This window comes from Balaenoptera acutorostrata, chromosome 3, assembly GCF_949987535.1.
Source record: "Balaenoptera acutorostrata chromosome 3, mBalAcu1.1, whole genome shotgun sequence".
Lineage (NCBI taxonomy): Eukaryota > Metazoa > Chordata > Mammalia > Artiodactyla > Balaenopteridae > Balaenoptera > Balaenoptera acutorostrata.
Window position 1 is genome coordinate 132,476,671 of NC_080066.1, and position 20,503 is coordinate 132,497,173.

The window sequence follows — 20,503 nt, forward strand, 5'->3', positions numbered from 1 at the left end:
AATAGCTCTGCCATTTTTAAGCTACATGTGAGCAATACCATTAAATTTCTGGGTGATGTGAAAGTATGCTTTTAAAAGCAGTTAACACTTGAATGATGTCTGCTAATGAAGAGAGAATGAAATGAAAACTTTAGCAGGAGGGCTTAATAACTAAAGTTGCTTACTAACATTTGGTACAAGTGGTGTGTCTTCCAAAACAGTTTGCCTTTTCAGGCTTGTCCAGAGTGTGTCAGGCTCACCTTCTCCAGTCGGTGTGGTAGAAGTGATCTGCATAGCTCACAATGCTGAAGGGGTAGTTGAGATTGTTTTGAATAACACGCCGTCCAGTTCCATCAGGTAGTGTACACTCTAGTTTTTTAGTTCCTTTTAAAACATCAAAGAGGGAAAAGAGATCCTTTCATGCGATGGGGAAAAAAAAAATCCTTTACCAATAATAGTGGCAGGTAAGTTCATTCTCAAAGGAAACAAAGGTAGAACTAGAGTATTCTATCCCCATTGCAATAATACAAATTAAAAACTGTAAAATTTTCCTATTCTATTACCAGTCTTCAGTTTGTTTAAGAGCATTCTAGTTTTTAGTGGAATTTAAACTCTTAATCCTTTTTTGGAAGAAAGGATTGCATTTAGAGAAATCTGGCTAAGTTTCTCCCAAAGTAGGACATTAGAGATGAAATTATATCAGTGTTAAAAAAGTTTGTGTTAGCTCTTAAATTGTTGTAAACATAACATTTGGATAAATATTAATACTTGCCCTTTGTAAGCAATGTATAATAATAGCCAAGGCTGCCTTTCAACTAAAATCCTTAATTTTTTTTTTTAAAGACTGTATTATTTTCTAGTTAGGAATAAAAAGTGCCATTTTTCAATGTAAATTTTTAAATAGCTAAACGAGGCAAGAATTTCCAAGTTTCACATTTCTCATGGAACCCTGATTTAAATTTCAAATACTTATTAAAAAATATAAATGCAGTATAATGAAACAGCATCTTTTCAGTTGTGCTAATAATGAAATCACACAACAGAAAGAGAACCTGGGAATAGGCAACCCAAATTTATTACTGAAGGAAGCCATCCTGCCACATCACTTTTCACAGAATGTCCTCAGCACAATAGCATACTGACTGTGAAAGTAACAGATATTTATAAATGTTATAATACTGGCAAAAAAGGAAAATGACCCCTGTTCATTTATCTAAGCCTGTCGATTCCAACAGTGGGTAATATTTATTTTTTAACCTAAAAAGTGTGCCAAGTGCTCATGTGGAGGAAGGGCAAGCAGGACAAAAGTAGGTTGGACATAGTACTAGCCCTCAAACCTACCGCCTAATTCAAACACATACATCCAGGACCTCAGGAAATTCATCACAGGAGTCATTACAAAGTGTCCTTTAAAAGGAGTAGATCATTTGCTGTACTGTTATAAACGTAAGCCAGAAGTCCCAAATGGTGGGATTTGGTTTTACTGTAAAATCTGTTAGAGTGCTCACGCTTACTGAACATTGTGGTGTTCTGTATTTGCATTCCATGAGTAGTAGTACCTGCATCTGCCCAGCAGAGCAATTTGGAGAAGGGGTCAAAGGTTAAACCATTGGGTAGTCCAATGTCTTTATTCACCAGAATTCTTCTATTTTCTCCATCTAAAGACGACGATTCAATTTTAGGAGCTTCTCGATTCCAATCTGTCCAGTACAAGTTGCTGTGGATAAATTAAATGGAGAAAGATAAACCTTCCCCAATGTATAGAACCCAAATTCCAGAACGATCTTTGAGGCTTTTCACTAAGCATTTCTGAGTCAAAAACACTTCGCTGAAAGTGAAAGCTGAAGGTTATCTTTACTGATTTGAAGGTTTCTCTGGAATTTCATTTGGTAGAAGCCCCATTAAATATGGCAAGAGTTTCTCAAGGTATAGAAATCCTCCCTGATTCTAACGAGTCCCACTGAAACACGGACCAAGTTATATGTCCCAGTTGATGACCTTAGCAATTATCATAGACAGGAAACATTGTTCTTTTGACTGTTGCCACTGTGAAAATGAGGTCAGAGAAATAACATGCCTGGTGTCTGAGTTTTGCTTACTCACCAACTAATGCAGGTAACCCCACTGCAGGTTTAACACTGGGATTTCCTAATGTGTTGCTGGAGGAGACTGACTTCATTCCGGTTGAAGTGCTGTCTCAGGCTTGGCCTGATCATCTGATCCAAAGTAGCCCCCAGTCTCTCTCACATACTCTGAATTCTCTATGTATCACATCACAGGCTTAATAATTTCCTTGTTATTCATTAGTTTACTGTCTTATTTCTTCCTAGTAGAACATAAACTCCATGAAAGGACAGACCTTGTCTTTGCCTAAACAGTACCTGACACCTAGTAGATCCTCAGTGAATACTATTAACTTAATATATTTTGAACTTTCATGCCCATGTTCTGACCCTCCCCTACAACTGTACTTAGAGCCCAAGGGCTTCAAATGAGGATCTACAGGTAACAGGAGAATTAGGGAAGCCCGGCTGACCCTCGGATTGGATCCACAGCGATGGCGCGGGGGTTCACCAGGTCCGTGTGGAAGAGGGCCCTGCGCTCAGAGCCGTCCAGCCTGGCCCTCTCTATCTTATCCAGGCCGCTGTCTGTCCAGTACATCGTTCTACGAAAGTGGTCGATGGCAAGTCCTTCGGGGCTTATCAGACCTGGAATAAAACAAAGGCAGGGCTGGAGCGACTGCAGCTATGAAAGGTGAACCTGAAGCAGAGAGCTCTGCTTACTATGTTTGAATAGTTGGGGGAAAAAAAAGTCTTGAGAGTTTCTAAGTCAAAACAGACAGAGTCAATAGAGGAACAGATCCTGCGTTAGTTTTTCTACCACCTCTAGTACCCTCTAGCCTAACAAGACCTCCCAGCCTGATGGCACTAGGCATCCCCAGGGCTGGGGCCAGGCGGCATCAACTGTAGCCGCACCTTGAATTCTTACTGCAAGCCCTTTCTATTCAGAGTCCTATCAAGAAGGTAGAGGGGAAACTTTGGCATAAAAGAGGCAAATAACTTGGACTTGGTAGAATGAAATGGAATGGGAGTCGTCTTCTGGGTGAAGCTGCTGACCTGAGTTAATGATGGTCTCGGGCTCTGCTCCCGATTCCAGACGGGCGCGGCTAATTGTCCGTCCAGCAACGTCTGTCCAGTACACCATCCTCTCCCGGCAGTCGTAATCAATTCCCACGACTATGGAGCCCTTTGTGACCAAGACACAGAATTGGAAGAATTAGGATTCCTTGCATTTCCCCCGACTTCATGCTCGGCTGCCTCACTCATGCGTGGCTGCAGCGAACAACCCTGCATCGCATGGTTTTATGGCAACCGAGCACAGTGGTTAGATGTGTGGGTGATGGAGGCCAACTTCCTGGGGCAGAGCCAGGCTTGGCCACTTGCTAGCTGTATGACTTTGGTACTGAACTTCTATATGCCTTTGTCTCCTCATTTGCCAAATGAAGATAACAATACCTACTTCACGTGGCTGCTATAAACATTAATACCATAAGTGCTTATAAAGTATCCTAATCAGTACTTAATATACTGTAAGCTCTCAATAAGCACTATTACTATTGGTGGTAAAAACAGAAGTGATTTCACGAAAAGATTAGCCCCTTCAGTGATTAGAGGACAAATGCTAGTGTCAGCGAAGTAAGTCTTTAATATTTCACTGGACAAAAACTGACTCTTTCAAATGTTATCAGCACTTTTTCAAAAAGCCTTTCTAAAATTTGCCAATATATAACAAAATCTACCCTCCCCTCCCCTGTGAGTGAGATCTTTCTGCTATCTGAGGTGCAGTCACCCTTACCCCCGCATCTCTGCCTCTTCCTCCAAGGCAATCATTTAGTTGTACTCTTGTGTAAAAGAAAGTTTACAACTTGATGGGTTAAGGAACTGGGGAATGGTGGTCACCTGACCTCTGGCTAGGGAGCTCTCCCCCTCCTTCCTTATTGCTAAATAAATGATGCAGTCTTTTTTTAAATGCCGAGTCTGTGATATTCCTTTCCAAAACTCTGCACAGAAGTTGCTTCATTCAATTTCCAACCCAGAGTCCTGCTCTGAGAAGCCTGGCAGATGTGCAGAGCCAACATGCAGGGGCCACCCAGCTGTCCCTGAGGTCATGCAAGCTCCCTGCTTGCCTAACAGCCTCCTGGGGCTGTCCTGAACTTATGCCTCTGGGAGAGGAGTCAGTACAAGAAACTACAAAGCAGGATTAGGCTCCTGTGGAAGAGTGGGCAGTTTATATGGGAGGATCTGAAGGTCAAGTACAGTTTTAAAATTTAAAGTCATCTGTCTCGGGCACGGGTGCACGGGCCTCCACTGACCCAGGGAATCATGGGATCCATTAACTCATGTAATGATTTCAAGGTTTCTTGGAGGAAAAAGTCCCAGTTTAAGTAAGTTTCCACAAGATGTGCTTAGAACCCATATTCCATTTCTCTTTCAGTTCCACCACCATTACCATCAACCACCCTGCCGTCATCAGAGGCAAGTTCAGAAATGCAGTGAAGCCACCTGACTTGGCTAGAATAGTTAGCTTGAGGTGATGACAATTTTCTCTTTTAGAGAAACTTTACAAAACAGGAGCGAGTATTTGGAAACGCATACACAACTCACATCTTGGAAGAATAAAACCCACATTGTTTTCTGAACACTGGCTACTTCTAAACTTTTTTAGACCAGATAAGAGGTTGTTCATTAACAGAAGTAAATGTAAACATGGACGCTGTATTATTCTTTCTCGTAGATGAGCAAGTACCTGGAGCGTGAAGTTTAGAAATGGAATTAGGCGATTTTCCATTGTAAGTGTCAGTGCCTTTCTGGTGAACTCCCTTCTCTTTTCTCCATTTTAGAGAAGAAATTCCTTCTCCAAAGTGGAGTGCCTTGACCATAGGGAGGCTGCTGGCTCCGGAAGCAGCCAGCATCCCCTGGGGAAAGCCCTGTCCATTCCCTTCCATGATCACACGCTCCCCAAAGTTTCATCTGTGATGGAGTCAGAGAAGATAAGAGGCTGGTCAACAGAACCAAATGCGAGGGCAGAGGGCTGCAACGATGAGGCCATCACTAGTTGGCTTCCAGGATCTCTGCAGAGATGTCTACGGCTTAAAGAGAATGCTGGGGACTTGGGTTTACCTTCTGTCATTTTCCCTTGGATCCCCATATGCTGCCTCAATATGCTGCCAACTCTGAAATTCCCTTACAACGTATCCGAAACCCCATGAACCAACTGGAGAAAGCGGCCTTGGTCAGTCAGACGTGACTCCCAGCCACAGAGAGCCCCCTCCTCTTCTGTGTGTCAGGCTCCCGAAGATGGCAGCCCAGAAACCCTCCAGGATCCCCCTCCACCTCCGGCCTTGCCCAGATCTGGAAACCCGATGCAGACCCGCCCCCAGGGGAGAAATCCACTTTACATGCAGCGACAGCAGGGTCTTGGCTGTGTCCTTCTGAAGCCTGGTACCATTGAGGGGCAAGTGGCCGATCTGCTGGCCCTGGGCATAGAGCAGGAAGGTGCCCACGGGTGGAGGGCTCACGTCGGGCCGGGGCGTGGGCCGGGCTGTGGGTGGAGCAAGTGTGGGTATACCTGCCGTGGGGAAGAGGAGGGTGTCAGGAGCGGAGAGGGAAGGGAACAGGGTGGGTGGGAGCAGAGAGGGAAGGGAACGGGGTGGGTGGGGAGAGGGGAAGAGAAGTTACTTTCCCACATACCAGAGCCTCCAGAAACATCACAAGTTTTTACCCTGGACAGATGTGCTCCAGATGTTCCTTAAAGTCTAATTTCTAGGGTTTTTTTCCCAAAGATCAATTATGTAAATCACTGCCAATTACTGGGGAGGAAGACAACAAAACGTTCCCCTCAGAACAAAGGAGAAAGTTTTCTTTTTCTTTTTTTTTAAGGGAAAAAATCCAGAGCCAGTGTTGTGTCAGCTTCTCTCTGGGGCCCCAGGGTGACACGTGTCCCCTTTCACCCTGGGCTCAGAGTAGGGGAAGGGAGGAGGAACTGCATATTGAATTTAGTTCCAGATGTTCTAATTACAGAAACTGTTAATGACAAAACCAAATGTTAAATCTGAATCGGGATCTGGGGCAGACCAGGTTATAAATCAACACGGCTTATCAGCGACTTCTTCTGTTGGACCTGTTCACCCCTCATTCCCCCCACCTTCACCCACAGCTGGCAGCTTTCCTTCAGGGACACGTCAGATGCCGCCCCTGGGTGCTTACATGCAGGGGTGATGCCTGGCTGGGAGCGGGTGCCCGGCACCTCTCTGCCGTCCCGGTCCACACACCAGCAGAAGTCACTCTTCCCGTGGCACTGCAGGGGCATGAAGTAGCCCAGGTCATCGCACTGGGGCACGTACTGGTCGTCCCTTGGTGCGCCACCGTAGTGCTCCAGCAGGCTTTCCCTCCAGCGCTCACAGACGGTCCGGGGCCTCTGGGTGGGCTCTGAGCAGGTGGGGACAAAAGGCCTTTGATTGTGAACCAAGGACGGAATGTAGCATGTGGCTCAAGATCCCCACTCCTGGCCTCCTGGCCTTCTTCCTCCTCGTGTCCATTAACGACGCCTCAGCCAAGCCCCTGGATGCTGGCCCTGAGTAGCAAAGTGCTCTAAGCAGTTCTCCACAGGAATCAGGAGAAGGGGTCGTCCTGATGCTCCTGTCTCCCTAGGCCAGAAGGACTGTCATCAAGGCCCAGCCACATCAGGAAAGAACAAGAGGAGGTAACATCTGGGGTGCAAGTCTCGCTCAGCCTGGGAAGGGGCGTCTAACAGTCCTTGGGGACTCAGGGCCTACATGATGCTTAAAGCCAATATTTATTCTTTCTTGTTTCAAACTCCAGGACCTGCGTCTGAGAGGGCTGTCTTGACGCTGGCCAGTGTGTCTTAGAAAGTATTACCAAATGCCCTACTTACGTGGCCCTAAGTATCTATCCATTGGAAAACTACATTGAGTAAAAGTAAAACCTATTGTAATTAGTATGTGTGAGCGTAGGAGAGTTGGTGGCAAACAATTTGATACTGACTGTGAGACACTCCAGCTCCTTGAAGTCCTTTGGCCACCCTGCTCTGGGCTTATCTCAAAGCTGAACCTTCTTATGGAGGCTCCAGCTTCCCACCATGCTGCTCTGTCCCCTCCTTTCTCCAGCTTCCTTCCCCATCCTTGCCCCTGCCCCTGCCCCCCACGCCCATACCCCCCCTTCCTCACCACCATGCTTAAACTCCTGTTAGCTGCCCTTGCAGAGCAGTTTCTCTGCCTGCAATTTTTTTCCCAGACTGCTTCCACAGGGCTGCCAAGGCTCTGTCCCAAACACGGCAGTTCTCTGAGAGGACTGCTTCAGGCAGTTTAACTTGTACAGCCTCCTAAGATAGGATTACCTAAAGGAACTTAAGTAGAAGGTACTTCTCCTTTATTAATTCCTGCAACTCATGCCTATGGTCTGTAGAATCATACAGCCAAGTACTTACTTATACCACCATGTGGATGTGTAACAGAGATCTCAGAGGAGAACAAAAACTGGGCTTTCCCCGATCAAAGCTGCTCTCCCCTAGACTTTTCCATGTCAGTAGCCAGCACCTCCATCTTTCCATTGCTCAGGCCCGGTCATCCCTGACTCCCTTCTCTCACTCTCCACATCTGATATGTCAAAAAATGTCAGCAGTATATCTTCACATCTCACCACATCCACCCCTGTCATCTTATGCCAGGATTACTACGATAGCCTTCTTACCGGTTTCCCTGCTTCCATCATCTTTCCTGCCCACCCACCTCACCCCCTCCACCACCCCCACTGTAAACTCAACTAGCAGCCAGAAAGAGTCCCTTTAAAAAAACTCATTTCATGTCACTCCTTTGGTCAAAACCTCCAATGGCTTCAAAGAACAGTTGGAAACATTACATTACATTTGGGCTCCAGCATCTACACTTCCTCTAGGAAAGGATGGTGAATAAAATCTTCAGAGCTCAAACCCAATGATCACAGCTCCAAGACTCACGACGTTTGGGGGAAACGGATGCCCTTCAGGCTGTCTCTATAGCTTATGACCCACAAGAAGCAAAGCTCTTTTTAAAACATCTTGGAGAAGGAGAGACTGACTTCCTCACCTAGATGTGTCTCAAAGGACCCAGAGAAGGAAATGCCACTTCCTCAGACACTCACCATCCATCACCAGAGGTGGGATTCCCTGGAGAAGTTCCCAGCACTGCCCCAGATCCACATAACAAACTCAGAGGATCAATTCTCAGGGGACCACCCAACGAGGCCCATCTCTTTGTTTGGAATGCAACACACAGCACATTCAGCTTCTGGGAAAGGGGCACCTCACGTCACCTACACGTGGGCATCCCAATCACTCCTTATTATTTCAAGCTACTTCTCGATCCAACCATGGATTTATTTCTATTTCTGGTTGGCAGGGTTTTAAATATTTTTAAATCTTGAGCACAGAGTGTTCTCTCTCCCTTCAAAGCTGACCCCGTTATGAAGATGAGACTGGTCAGAAATGGCAGCCGAAGCCAAACCAGCACCAAGAGAGAAGCTTGGCCATGGGAAAGAGTCTGCACAAAGGAACATGTTCTTCTTTTAGTAATTAACTTTTCATTCTCTTGGCTCCCTTCTGGATCACTGTTCTTAACACATGCCTGTCTTAATAAATTTCATAGAATTCTGAACCATTCCCTTAAGGCGCCTCCCAACCATCTGATTTCTTCAAACCCCAGCTGGAGTTAGAACCAAGACTTTTTAAAGACTAGGCATGAGTGAAACAGAATTTCTCTGTATTCTTTTTTTTTTGGACCTGCAAAATATTTTCCTAAAAATAGGGACAGAGAGGAACTAGAAGTGTCACTGTGAAAGCAAGGGTATATATACATCTAGATCAAGCATTAACAATTTTTACTTATATGAATCTTAGAACCACTAATGTCCTGGCCATCACAATTCATATTATTGAAAGGATCAAAACTGGTAGTAATTCTCCAGTTCTTACTCTCATACATGAAAAGCCAAGACTAGTACTTATGAAACCCTTTTCAATAGTAAAAATGGATCTTTGAATAGCAAGCTCATGGATATGTACAGGGATTATTTTGGCTAAAATGATATCAAACCAATTCTATGTTCTTCATAATAAAGTTCTTCTGTATTAAAAGAAAAAGTTCTTCCCATCTTCGAACAACTCAGCGAGGCATAGAAACCTGCCTTGGCAACCTGCGGTTGGCGTGAACTGAGCGCTCGGGAACCACGCCTCACACAGGTGGGGAGTGCTCAGACGGTAACAGGTTCATGCGCTGCATCTCAGATCACGCAGGCTAACAAAACAGGTTCCTGCATCTCTTCTAAAGGTGGCAGGAGCAAGAGCGATTCCCCCTCGACATGTGAGCCTGGCTAGAGAGGGCTGGGGTTACTTGCTTAGAGCAAACTAGCTGCATCCACCTACGCGTGTCATACTTATTTTTCCCACTGATACTAAAACAGCCTTCAGACTGTTTCCTGCACTCCAGAAGTCAGAGTTAAGTGATACAAAGTTACATGGGAAGGCAGTTTTCCTTTTGGACAAGAGGCTGGTCTGGCAAGGTCATCAAGCTCTAAGATCTCTCTAAGCTGCAGTAACAGATTTGGGCAGTGACCTCAGCCTGACCTCCACACTCAGTCTCAACTTCTAGTCTTGTACTTGTCTAAGAGGCTGGAGTCCAACATGCATGTCATGCACGGGTCTCTGTGTTCCTGTAAGATGTACGTGCACATAGGCGTGTGCCCACCATTCAGGTGTTCCTAGGAGGAAGGAGGCTATGCAAGGATGATGTGGTCTGCGTGGTCTGGGCAGGGGTTACAATCTATCCCACAGTAAGCACCATTCTGCTGCTCTGCCCCAGGCCTGTGCTGGGACCAGGTGTCTTTCCTGACTGGCTTACCTTGTGGTCCGCAGCGAGGCGGGACGGAGCCGGGTGGGGTCCGGGTGCCAGGGACTTCCTGACCATCGGGGTCCACGCACCAGCAGAAGCCAGTGCTGCCGTGACACTGCAGCGGCAGGAAGTGGCCCTGCTCATCGCACTGCGGGATGTGGAGCTGGGCAACGGGATGAGTGCGCTGGGCCTGGGCATCGCGCTGCTGGCTCTCACAGGGTCTCAGTCCAGAGGCGGGGTCTTCCGGGACCAGAGCAGAGGAGATACAAAGGAGGAGTAAAAGGCATTGCAACCCATCCACTTTTACCAGCCAGCCTCAAAGTCTCCTGAGGGTTTCTTTTTTTCTATAACTGGAAGACAGGATAACATGGGAAAAATAGCAAGGCGCCGGAATTTTGGAGTCCTGGGTTCTTATTTTAGCTCTGCCACTATCTACCTAATTCCCGCAGTTTACCCTGTAAGTCCTGGCTGATTATATAGTGAAACAGCCTCTCCCCTCAGCCCTCAGGGTCCTATTGCTATTTGGGTAAAATGAAGAGCAACCCATGACTTCTGTCCAAACATCCCAAGAGACTCCAGAGAAGACAAAACTGTGTTCATCCCCTGAGGTCCAGAGCTGGAGTCTGAGGAACTCCAGGTCAAGGGCAGTTGCTAGAGTGCACCGTGTTGGCCAAGTTCTACTAGAACAGTCACCATGGGGGCTAACTCCCCGCTCACTAGTGCATGTGTCTCCTGGTCAGTCAGCTCGATCTCAAGGCTTCATCTAAATTGCACTTATCAAGGCAAAGCAGATCACCAAGAGAGTTAACCAGAACTGCTACTAGGTAGGACCATGGATGGGTCATACGTCGGGCCTCCCAGAATGCTAATAACCAGTGAACTATCAGTAAACTAGGCAGCCAGAAATAATGCAGGAAAAAATCCAGAGCCTGGAAAATCCACCAACTCAGGCCTCAGACCCGGAGAAGTCAAGAGTGGGCTGAGGTGCTGTAGCAAAACAGCACTGAAGGATCCGGGAGTTTTCTGTGCCTGATCTGGCCCCCCAGACCGTACCAGGTGTGCACTGAAATCCATCCCCATGATATCCAGGTTGGCAACGGCAGGAGAAGGAGCCAGGAGTATTGGAGCAGGTGGCCGAGGGGTGACATCTGTTTTCCGAGCATTCGTCAACATCTGCAGCGGTCAGGGAGGGAGGGAGAGAGAGGGAGGAAGGGCGGGAAGGAAGGAAGGAGCATGACTTCACTGCACACAATCTATGCCACCACATGGCTTTAGTGCGCGTGGATCAACCACGAGGGCTCCACTTCAGAAGACCTCGGGCATGAGCAGAAACACGTTGGCACCTTAAAGGCAAGCTTAACAGTCCAAAGTCGAGGGACACGTTCAGTGTAGAAATCAAACATATACTTCACAGAGAAATATATCCCGGCATCTTTCATCTACAGTGAATTCCAGGAAGTTTTTACCTTTGAACTAACCTTTAGTCCGTAAACCATTCATTCCCTTCCATTGTATTCCATATAATAAATATACATAACAATAGTTTTTTTTTTCCTTTCCTTATTGGCACCATCTCCCTATAGCGCTGATTTACAGGTGCAAAGAACCCACTGAGTCTCCAAATACTTCTTCAACTAAGTTAGAAGCACATTCAGTCTTACATAGTCAGAGAGTCCTACTACCTAGAATGCCCAATTAATCAGAAACTTTCTTTACTTCTTTCCACCTTTAGAAGAAATAGAAAAGTATAAGAAAAATATTATCAGAGATTTTGAAACAACACATAGAAAAGAAAATCTAAATTTGTCTGGCTTATCAGCACAAACAATTCAGGTCCTAACATTCTCTATATGGTACCATGAGGATTAATTCTCACATTTCTCAAAACTGCAACATCCTGAAACTTCAAACAAAGGCTGACTTATATTCCTTTTATTTACTGAAATCAGCACAGGCTGACAATAGCAAGACACCACCCCCGCTCCACCCTGCTGCCAAAAAATAAATAAAAGTCTGAAAATATCACTGTTGAAACCAGTGGCCAGTGGTTGAGATAAGCCATCTTCAGAGACAGGAAGTCTTCCTGAGTAAAAGAAGGATAAAGGGTGTAGATCTGATCAAGGCTCAACTGAAAATAAAACGGAGTAGTCACATCTGAGGTAACATCCAAGAAATGTTTTTAAAATGTGTGAACAGGGAAAAATGTGGGACCGGGTAATCGGTGTAAAACCTAGAGAACAGGAGTCCCAGAAGGAGAGAACTGCATCAATTCTGTACAGCTCATGCAGAGACACATCGCACCCTGGAAGCCGGAGACTTACAGCCCTGAATGTGACGTCAATCAGACATGGCTCCTCGCCCAGCCTCCGGGACCCAGGTGAGGTCTCTTCTAGGGCGATCAGTGCCACCCTTGCTGTGACCGTGCTCGCACTGAGCCACCTTCCCATGACTGAGGGCCTTTCCCAGGTACCAGTAAGTAGATGTGCTGGTTACACAGCACAGACGTTCTGTTCAGGGGAGAGGAGTCTCTGACATCGTAATTAGCAATGTAATTACTTAATCTGCTTATCGTCAGGCTCAGGGAGTTTACTGCACATAAATTAGTTTACACTGAAGTCCAAAACCCCTGAATGCCCGACACAACCAAGTTTAATGCCACCCAGAGAGGCTCTGCCTAGATGAGCAGTGGGCCTGTCTAGTCACCTTCCGTTCACTGACAAAGGCTGGAAAGTGGTTATAAATTCATTTGCAAGGTTAGAAATCAAACCAGGTTTGCTGGTTAGCTCCTCAGTTAACCAAAAATAAACCGAATAAAAATAATTACAACAACAAAAAGCTTATCTCCAATAACACACAAGGGAATCCCCATAAGGTTAACATCTGATCTCTCAGCAGAAACTCTGCAAGCCAGAAGGGAGTGGCAGGATATACTTAAAGTCATGAAGGAGAAAAACCTACAACCAAGATTACTCTACCCAGCAAGGATCTCATTCAGATTCGATGGAGAAATTAAAACCTTTACAGACAAGCAAAAGCTGAGAGAGTTCAGCACCACCAAACCAGCTTTACAACAAATGCTAAAGGAAATTCTCTAGGCAAGAAACACAAGAGAAGGAAAACACCTACAATAACAAACCCAACACATTTAAGAAAATGGGAATAGGAACATACATATCGATAATTACCTTGAATGTAAATGGATTAAATGCTCCCACCAAAAGACACAGGCTGGCTGAATGGATACAAAAACAAGACCCATACATATGCTGTCTACAAGAGACCCACTTCAGACCTAGGGACACATACAGACTGAAAGTGAGGGGATGGAAAAAGATATTCCATGCAAATGGAAATCAAAAGAAAGCTGGAGTAGCAATTCTCATATCAGACAAAATAGACTTTAAAATAAAGACTATTACAAGAGACAAAGAAGGACACTATATAATGATCAAGGGATCGATCCAAGAGGAAGGTATAACAATTGTAAATATTTATGCACCCAACATAGGAGCACCTCAATACATAAGGCAAATACTAACAGCCATGAAAGGGGAAATTGACAGCAACACAATCATAGTAGGGGACTTTAACACCCCACTTTCACCAATGGACAGATCATCCAAAATGAAAATGAATAAGGAAACACAAGCTTTAAATGATACATTAAACAATATGGACTTAATTGATATTTATAGGACATTCCACCCAAAAACAACAGAATACACATTTTTCTCAAGTGCTCATGGAACATTCTCCAGGATAGATCATATCTTGGGTCACAAATCAAGCCTTGGTAAATTTAAGAAAATTGAAATCGTATCAAGTATCTTTTCCGACCACAACGCTATGAGACTAGATATCAATTACAGGAAAAGATCTGTAAAAAATACAAACACATGGAGGCTACACAATACATTACTTAATAACGAAGTGATTACTGAAGAAATCAAAGGGGAAATCAAAAAATACCTAGAAACAAATGACAATGGAGACACGACGACCCAAAACCTATGGGACACAGCAAAAGCAGTGCTACGAGGGAAGTTTATAGCAATACAAGCCTACCTCAAGAAACAGGCAACATCTCGAATAAACAACCTAACCTTGCACCTAAAGCAATTAGAGAAAGAAGAACAAAAAAACCCCAAAGCCAGCAGAAGGAAAGAAATTATAAAGATCAGGTCAGAAATAAATGAAAAAGAAATGAAGGAAACAATAGCAAAAATCAATGAAACTAAAAGCTGGTTCTTTGAGAAGATAAACAAAATTGATAAACCATTAGCCAGACTCATCAAGAGAAAAAGGGAGAAGACTCAGATCAATAGAATTAGAAATGAAAAAGGAGAAGTAACCACTGACACTGCAGAAATACAAAAGATCATGAGAGATTACTACAAGCAACTATATGCCAATAAAATGGACAACCTGGAAGAAATGGACAGATTCTTAGAAATGCACAAACTGCCGAGACTGAACCAGGAAGAAATAGAAAATATGAACAGACCAATCACAAGCACTGAAATTGAAACTGTGATTAAAAACCTTCCAACAAACAAAAGCCCAGGACCAGATGGCTTCACAGGCGAATTCTATCAAACATTTAGAGAAGAGCTAACACCTATCCTTCTCAAACTCTTCCAAAATATTGCAGAGGGAGGAACACTCCCAAACTCATTCTACGAGGCCACCATCACCCTGATACCAAAACCAGACAAAGATGTCACAAAGAAAGAAAACTACAGGCCAATATCACTGATGAACATAGATGCAAAAATCCTCAACAAAATACTAGCAAACAGAATCCAACAGCACATTAAAAGGATCATACACCATGATCAAGTGGGGTTTATCCCAGGAATGCAAGGATTCTTCAATATACGCAAATCAATCAATGTGATACACCATATTAACAAATTGAAGGAGAAAAACCATATGATCATCTCAATAGATGCAGAGAAAGCTTTTGACAAAATTCAACACCCATTTATGATAAAAGCCCTGCAGAAAGTAGGCATAGAGGGAACTTTCCTCAACATAATAAAGGCCATATATGACAAACCCACAGCCAACATTGTCCTCAATGGTGAAAAACTGAAACCATTTCCACTAAGATCAGGAACAAGACAAGGTTGCCCACTCTCACCACTATTATTCAACATAGTTCTGGAAGTCCTAGCCACAGCAATCAGGGAAGACAAAGAAATAAAAGGAATCCAAATCGGAAAAGAAGAAGTAAAGCTGTCACTATTTGCAGATGACATGATACTATACATAGAGAATCCTAAAGATGCTACCAGAAAACTCCTAGAGCTAATCAATGAATTTGGTAAAGTAGCAGGATACAAAATTAATGCACAGAAATCTCTTGCATTTCTATACACTAATGACGAAAAATCTGAAAGTGAAATTAAGAAAACACTCCCATTTACCATTGCAACAAAAAGAATAAAATATCTAGGAATAAACCTACCTAAGGAGACAAAAGACCTGTATGCAGAAAATTATAAGACACTGATGAAAGAAATTAAAGACGATACAAATAGATGGAGAGATATACCATGTTCCTGGATTGGAAGAATCAACATTGTGAAAATGACTCTACTACCCAAAGCAATCTACAGATTCAATGCAATCCCTATCAAACTACCACTGGCATTTTTCACAGAACTAGAACAAAAAATTTCACAATTTGTATGGAAACACAAAAGACCCCGAATAGCCAAAGCAATCTTGAGAACGAAAAATGGAGCTGGGGGAATCAGGCTCCCTGACTTCAGACTATATTACAAAGCTTCAGTAATCAAGACAGTTTGGTACTGGCACAAAAACAGAAATATAGATCAATGGAACAGGATAGAAAGCCCAGAGATAAACCCACACACATATGGTCAACTTATCTTTGATAAAGGAGGCAAGCACATACAGTGGAGAAAAGACAGCCTCTTCAATAAGTGGTGCTGGGAAAATTGGACAGGAACATGTAAAAGTATGAAATTAGAACACTCCCTGACACCATGCACAAAAATAAACTCAAAATGGATTAAAGACCTAAGTGTAAGGGCAGACACTATCAAACTCTTAGAGGAAAACATAGGCAGAACACTCTATGACATACATCACAGCAAGATTCTTTTTGACCCAGCTCCCAGAGAAATGGAAATAAGAACACAAATAAACAAATGGGACCTAATGAAACTGAAAAGCTTTTGCACAGCAAAGGAAACCATAAACAAGACCAAAAGACAACCATCAGAATGGGAGAAAATATTTGCAAATGAAGCAACTGACAAAGGATTAATCTCCAAGATTTACAAGCAGCTCATGCAGCTCAATAACAAAAAAACGAACAACCCAATCCAAAAATGGGCAGAAGATCTAAATAGACATTTCTCCAAAGAAGATATACAGATGGCCTACAGACACATGAAAGAATGCTCAACATCATTAATCATTAGAGAAATGCAAATCAAAACTACAATGAGATATCATCTCACACCGGTCAGAATGGCCATCATCAAAAAATCTAGAAACAATAAATGCTGGAGAGGGTGTGGAGGAAAGGGAACACTCTTGCACTGTTGGTGGGAATGTAAATTGATACAGCCACTATGGAGAACAGTATGGAGGTTCCTTAAAAAACTACAAATAGAACTACCATACGACCCAGCAATCCCACTACTGGGCATATACCCTGAGAAAACCATAGGTCAAAAAGAGTCATGTACCAAAATGTTCATTGCAGCTCTATTTACAATAGCCAGGACATGGAAGCAACCTAAATGTCCATCGACAGATGAATGGATAAAGAAGATGTGGCACATATATACAATGGAATATTACTCAGCCATAAAAAGAAATGAAATGGAGGTATTTGTAATGAGGTGGATGGAGTTAGAGTCTGTCATACAGAGTGAAGTAAGTCAGAAAGAGAAAAACAAATACAGTATGCTAACACATATATATGGAATCTAAGGGAAAAAAAAAAAAGGCCATGAAGAACCTAGTGGCAAGACGGGAATAAAGACACAGACCTACTAGAGAATGGACTTGAGGATGGGGGAGGGGGTGGGGTGAGATGTGACAGGGTAAGAGAGTGTCATGGACATATATACACTACCAAATGTAAAATAGATAGCTAGTGGGAAGCAGCCGCATAGCACAGGGAGATCAGCTCGGTGCTTTGTGACCACCTAGAGGGGTGGGATGGGGAGGGTGGGAGGGAGGGAGATGCAAGAGGGAAGAGAAATGGGAACATATTGTATATGTATAACAGATTCACTTTGTTATAAAGCAGATGCTAACACACTATTGTAAGGCAATTATACTTCAATAAAGATGTTTGAAAAAAAAAAAAAAAAAAAAAAGAACAAACAAAAATAAATTAACCTAAAACAAAAACAAAAAGACTTTAATGAGAGATGGTTTCTTAAGTAGGACTTGAAAAAGAAAGATGTAAATGCTAAAATGGTTGCTATTGTGTAACAGGTATATTTAAAACTTCCTTTAAATTAAAAATATCTGAAGTAATTTTACATATTGTACCCATTTGGTGTATACAGTTCTTTTATCCATCTTTGTTTTTTCATATTAAAATATATGGCCTTCAAAAAAAAAAAAAAAAAAAAGCTTATCTCCAATCCAATCATCATGGATTCTATATTGTCATACTTAATTATCTTTGAGGTTGGCCCTCTGTCTCTTCAGAAGGACAACTCAAATGCCCAGTTGGATGAAGCTGGTGCCCACCCAGATCCTTGGGACTGGAAGATGCTATAAAACCAAAGCTGTAAAACTTAACGTCCAGCCAAATGCAGGAAATTAAAGCTATTCATAATGCATATGCTAAAAGTACTTCTCATGGTAACAGGAACCCCAGGCAATGGCAGGAAGCAGGAATTCCTGAGATACAGGGCCTATTTCTAGAAACCACGGATCACTTGCTTGTGATTATTTTTGAACTAAGAGAAAGAGGACTCCCCAGAGGTACCGAGTTATGTTCTTAAAGCCTATGGCCTAGGAATTCTGACCAGACCCGAAAAAGCAGCCATCCTCCCACAGATACCAAAGTCACGGGGAGACAATAACTGATGAAGCACCAACAGGGAGAAAGTCTCTGAAGAGACTGAAAGCATCACGAGTGAGCAACACCTGTCCCCCAAAGCTGGAGAAGTTTAAGACTCCCTGAAGCACGGTCCCCAACACCTCTTTGGAGAACCTTGCACCGTGACAGGAAACTGGAGGCTCGCCAGCCAGCCCAGGGCCTGGGTGCAGAGGTTACACCCCTCCTTAGGAGCGCCAACCCTGAGGAGTGTGCGGGGGAAGCCCGAGCTTTTGTGTAAAGGAGGTCTTCCCAATTTCACGGGCGGTCAGGTGTCGAGAGAAAGTGCAGAGAGACTTTCAACCCCTTGGCAAGGGAGGAGCTTCCTGTTACACCACTGGGGACGGTGCGGGGGGGGGCTGCTTAACCATCACTGTTGGGATCTTCAAGGATTGGAAGAATACTGAGGTCAAGGCAGCGAGGTTCAAGGCAGAGCAGAGCCCCTTACCAGTCAGATAATGCAAGATGGCTTATTCTCAGTGTAATTCTCCATTCTGTCCTCTACCAAGCTGCTAAGAAAACCTGTTTGGAAACTGTATTAAAAATTCTCTATTTTGAGTTCATGCTTTGGTGCTTCAACATTCTTCTCCCTGCCTTACTTCTGAGCCCACACCCAAAACCAGCTGAAATCCCTTCAAAACAAACCCAACCCCTGGACTCGAGCTTCCCCCTCTCTACCTCCCCTGCTTTGCTTTTCAAACACCCAGTGAAATTTCCTGGTGGCCAACTCACCTCGACCCGCCTCCAGACCCCAACAAAGGCTTTGGCCCATGAGTTCTTGCTCCCCACCTACTCGGTCAAGAGCCCTGCTGCTGGCTGTGCCCTTTGGATCCTGCGTGGTGTGCAGTGACCCGCTCTCTGGGACCCGAGTATAATCAGCTTCTTCTCTGCTTCCGCTGTGACCACGCCAACTTTACTATACCTTACCCAGCATCTACACGCTTCCAATAGGAACCACGAGAGAGGACAGTGTAAGTACCTCTCCTCACGGCCCTTCTCTGGGTAACGGGCCATCTGTAACCCAGTACCTCAACTCACACGTGAGGAAAGGTCCCAGTTCAAAACACTCTGCTTTTCCACCCGGCAGGATCATCAAGATCTGCAGGGACAAACATGCCTGAGAAATATCCAGCTCACACCAATGCAGGGCTGAAATCAATCCCCATTGAGGGGAGCTGGAAAGATTTCATTCAGTTGCATAAAAGTAATTCCTCTTAGTGACTCAGACTAGGTCGAGAACCCAAAGCCAAGTGCAGCCTCCCTGGGGAACCTGGTTTTTAACAAATTGGCTGGAGAAAAACCCACACACCCTTTTAATACTAGTTTGATGGAGTGAAAACAAATGTGTGTTTCAAGTGTGCACACTTTCCACAAAATAGAGCCTTCATCTCTATTTTTCTCTTTCTTCTCTATCGCTATGGTCACTGGGACACATGCACACTGTGACATGCCTTTAAAAATGCACACACACACACACATTTATATACTTATCCTGCAAGCCTCCTTCATGATTAGCCCAGCCTGATTTATGCACAGCATAGGTCTTTAGGAAAATGACTATTCATTCTCTACTACCCCACAGTCTGGAAGCTTGGACGGCAACCACAGGGTAACTGACTATGGCAGGCAGCCTCTCAGATGGTCCCCAAAGATCCCTTCCTCCTGATATTCAGTCTTATGTAATCCCCTTCCTTTGAGTAACTTGCTTCCAACCAAGACACTAAAGCAGTACTGAAGGGATGTCATTTTTGTGATCACTGCCAACCTGCTGGCAGACTTCCTGCTGCTGGCTTTGATGAAGGAAGCTACTTTGTAGGAGAGGTCCTCGTGGCAAGAAGCTAAAGGTCACCTCCAGGCAACAGCCAGCAGGGACCCGAGGCTCTCAGTCTGATAGTCCTTGGGGAACTGAATCCTGCCAATAAGCACGTGAGGCTCTTTCCCCACCTGGGCCTTCAGATGAGGCCCCAGGTCTGACAGAGACCCCCTGACTAGACCATATAGAGAATAATAATGTGTATTGTTTTAAGCTGCTATGTTTTGGGGGAATTGGTTATTGCTGCAGTAGATCACTAATACACTGGGGAAGCAATGGATGGGCTTGGCCTATTTTTAAGTTTGTGGGTTCCAGAGAGAATCTCAAAAGTAGAGAACCAGAGATAAAACAGGAACAACTGAAAATGGCAGAAATCAGCAAGAAGACAACAATAACAAAGAATGACAGCCCTATAAAACTCCCAGCATGGAAAAGTAGCTAATATCAGGATCCTAATATGACCCCAAAATGTAACCCAAGTCCTACAGGACAAGCAGAAGTTAAAAGAAGGGAGAGAGAATGATTCTAGAAGGGGTTAGGACAAGAAGCTCACCTACATTAACATTCTGATTTTAACACTCATCACATCTAAGCTGCAATAATTTCAACTTCTTTGTTTTAAACCAAAGACCTAAGGAATGAAATACTTTCAAAGCACCATCTCTGCTGA

The 20,503-nt window shown here is 44.1% G+C and overlaps 1 protein-coding gene across 1 annotated transcript in view; it reads right to left on the reverse strand.

The window, feature by feature from the left end:
- NID2 (nidogen 2) overlaps positions 1-20,503 on the reverse strand; it is an 84,531-nt gene that overhangs the window by 1,315 nt on the left and 62,713 nt on the right. The window contains exons 12-19 of the mRNA XM_007192995.2: positions 10,976-11,095; positions 9,932-10,162; positions 6,246-6,467; positions 5,438-5,607; positions 3,096-3,225; positions 2,516-2,687; positions 1,539-1,696; positions 240-363 (exon numbers count right to left, since the gene is read on the reverse strand). Of these exons, the coding sequence (XP_007193057.2) occupies positions 240-363; positions 1,539-1,696; positions 2,516-2,687; positions 3,096-3,225; positions 5,438-5,607; positions 6,246-6,467; positions 9,932-10,162; positions 10,976-11,095 (1,327 nt within the window). The remainder of the gene's footprint in view (positions 1-239; positions 364-1,538; positions 1,697-2,515; positions 2,688-3,095; positions 3,226-5,437; positions 5,608-6,245; positions 6,468-9,931; positions 10,163-10,975; positions 11,096-20,503) is intronic.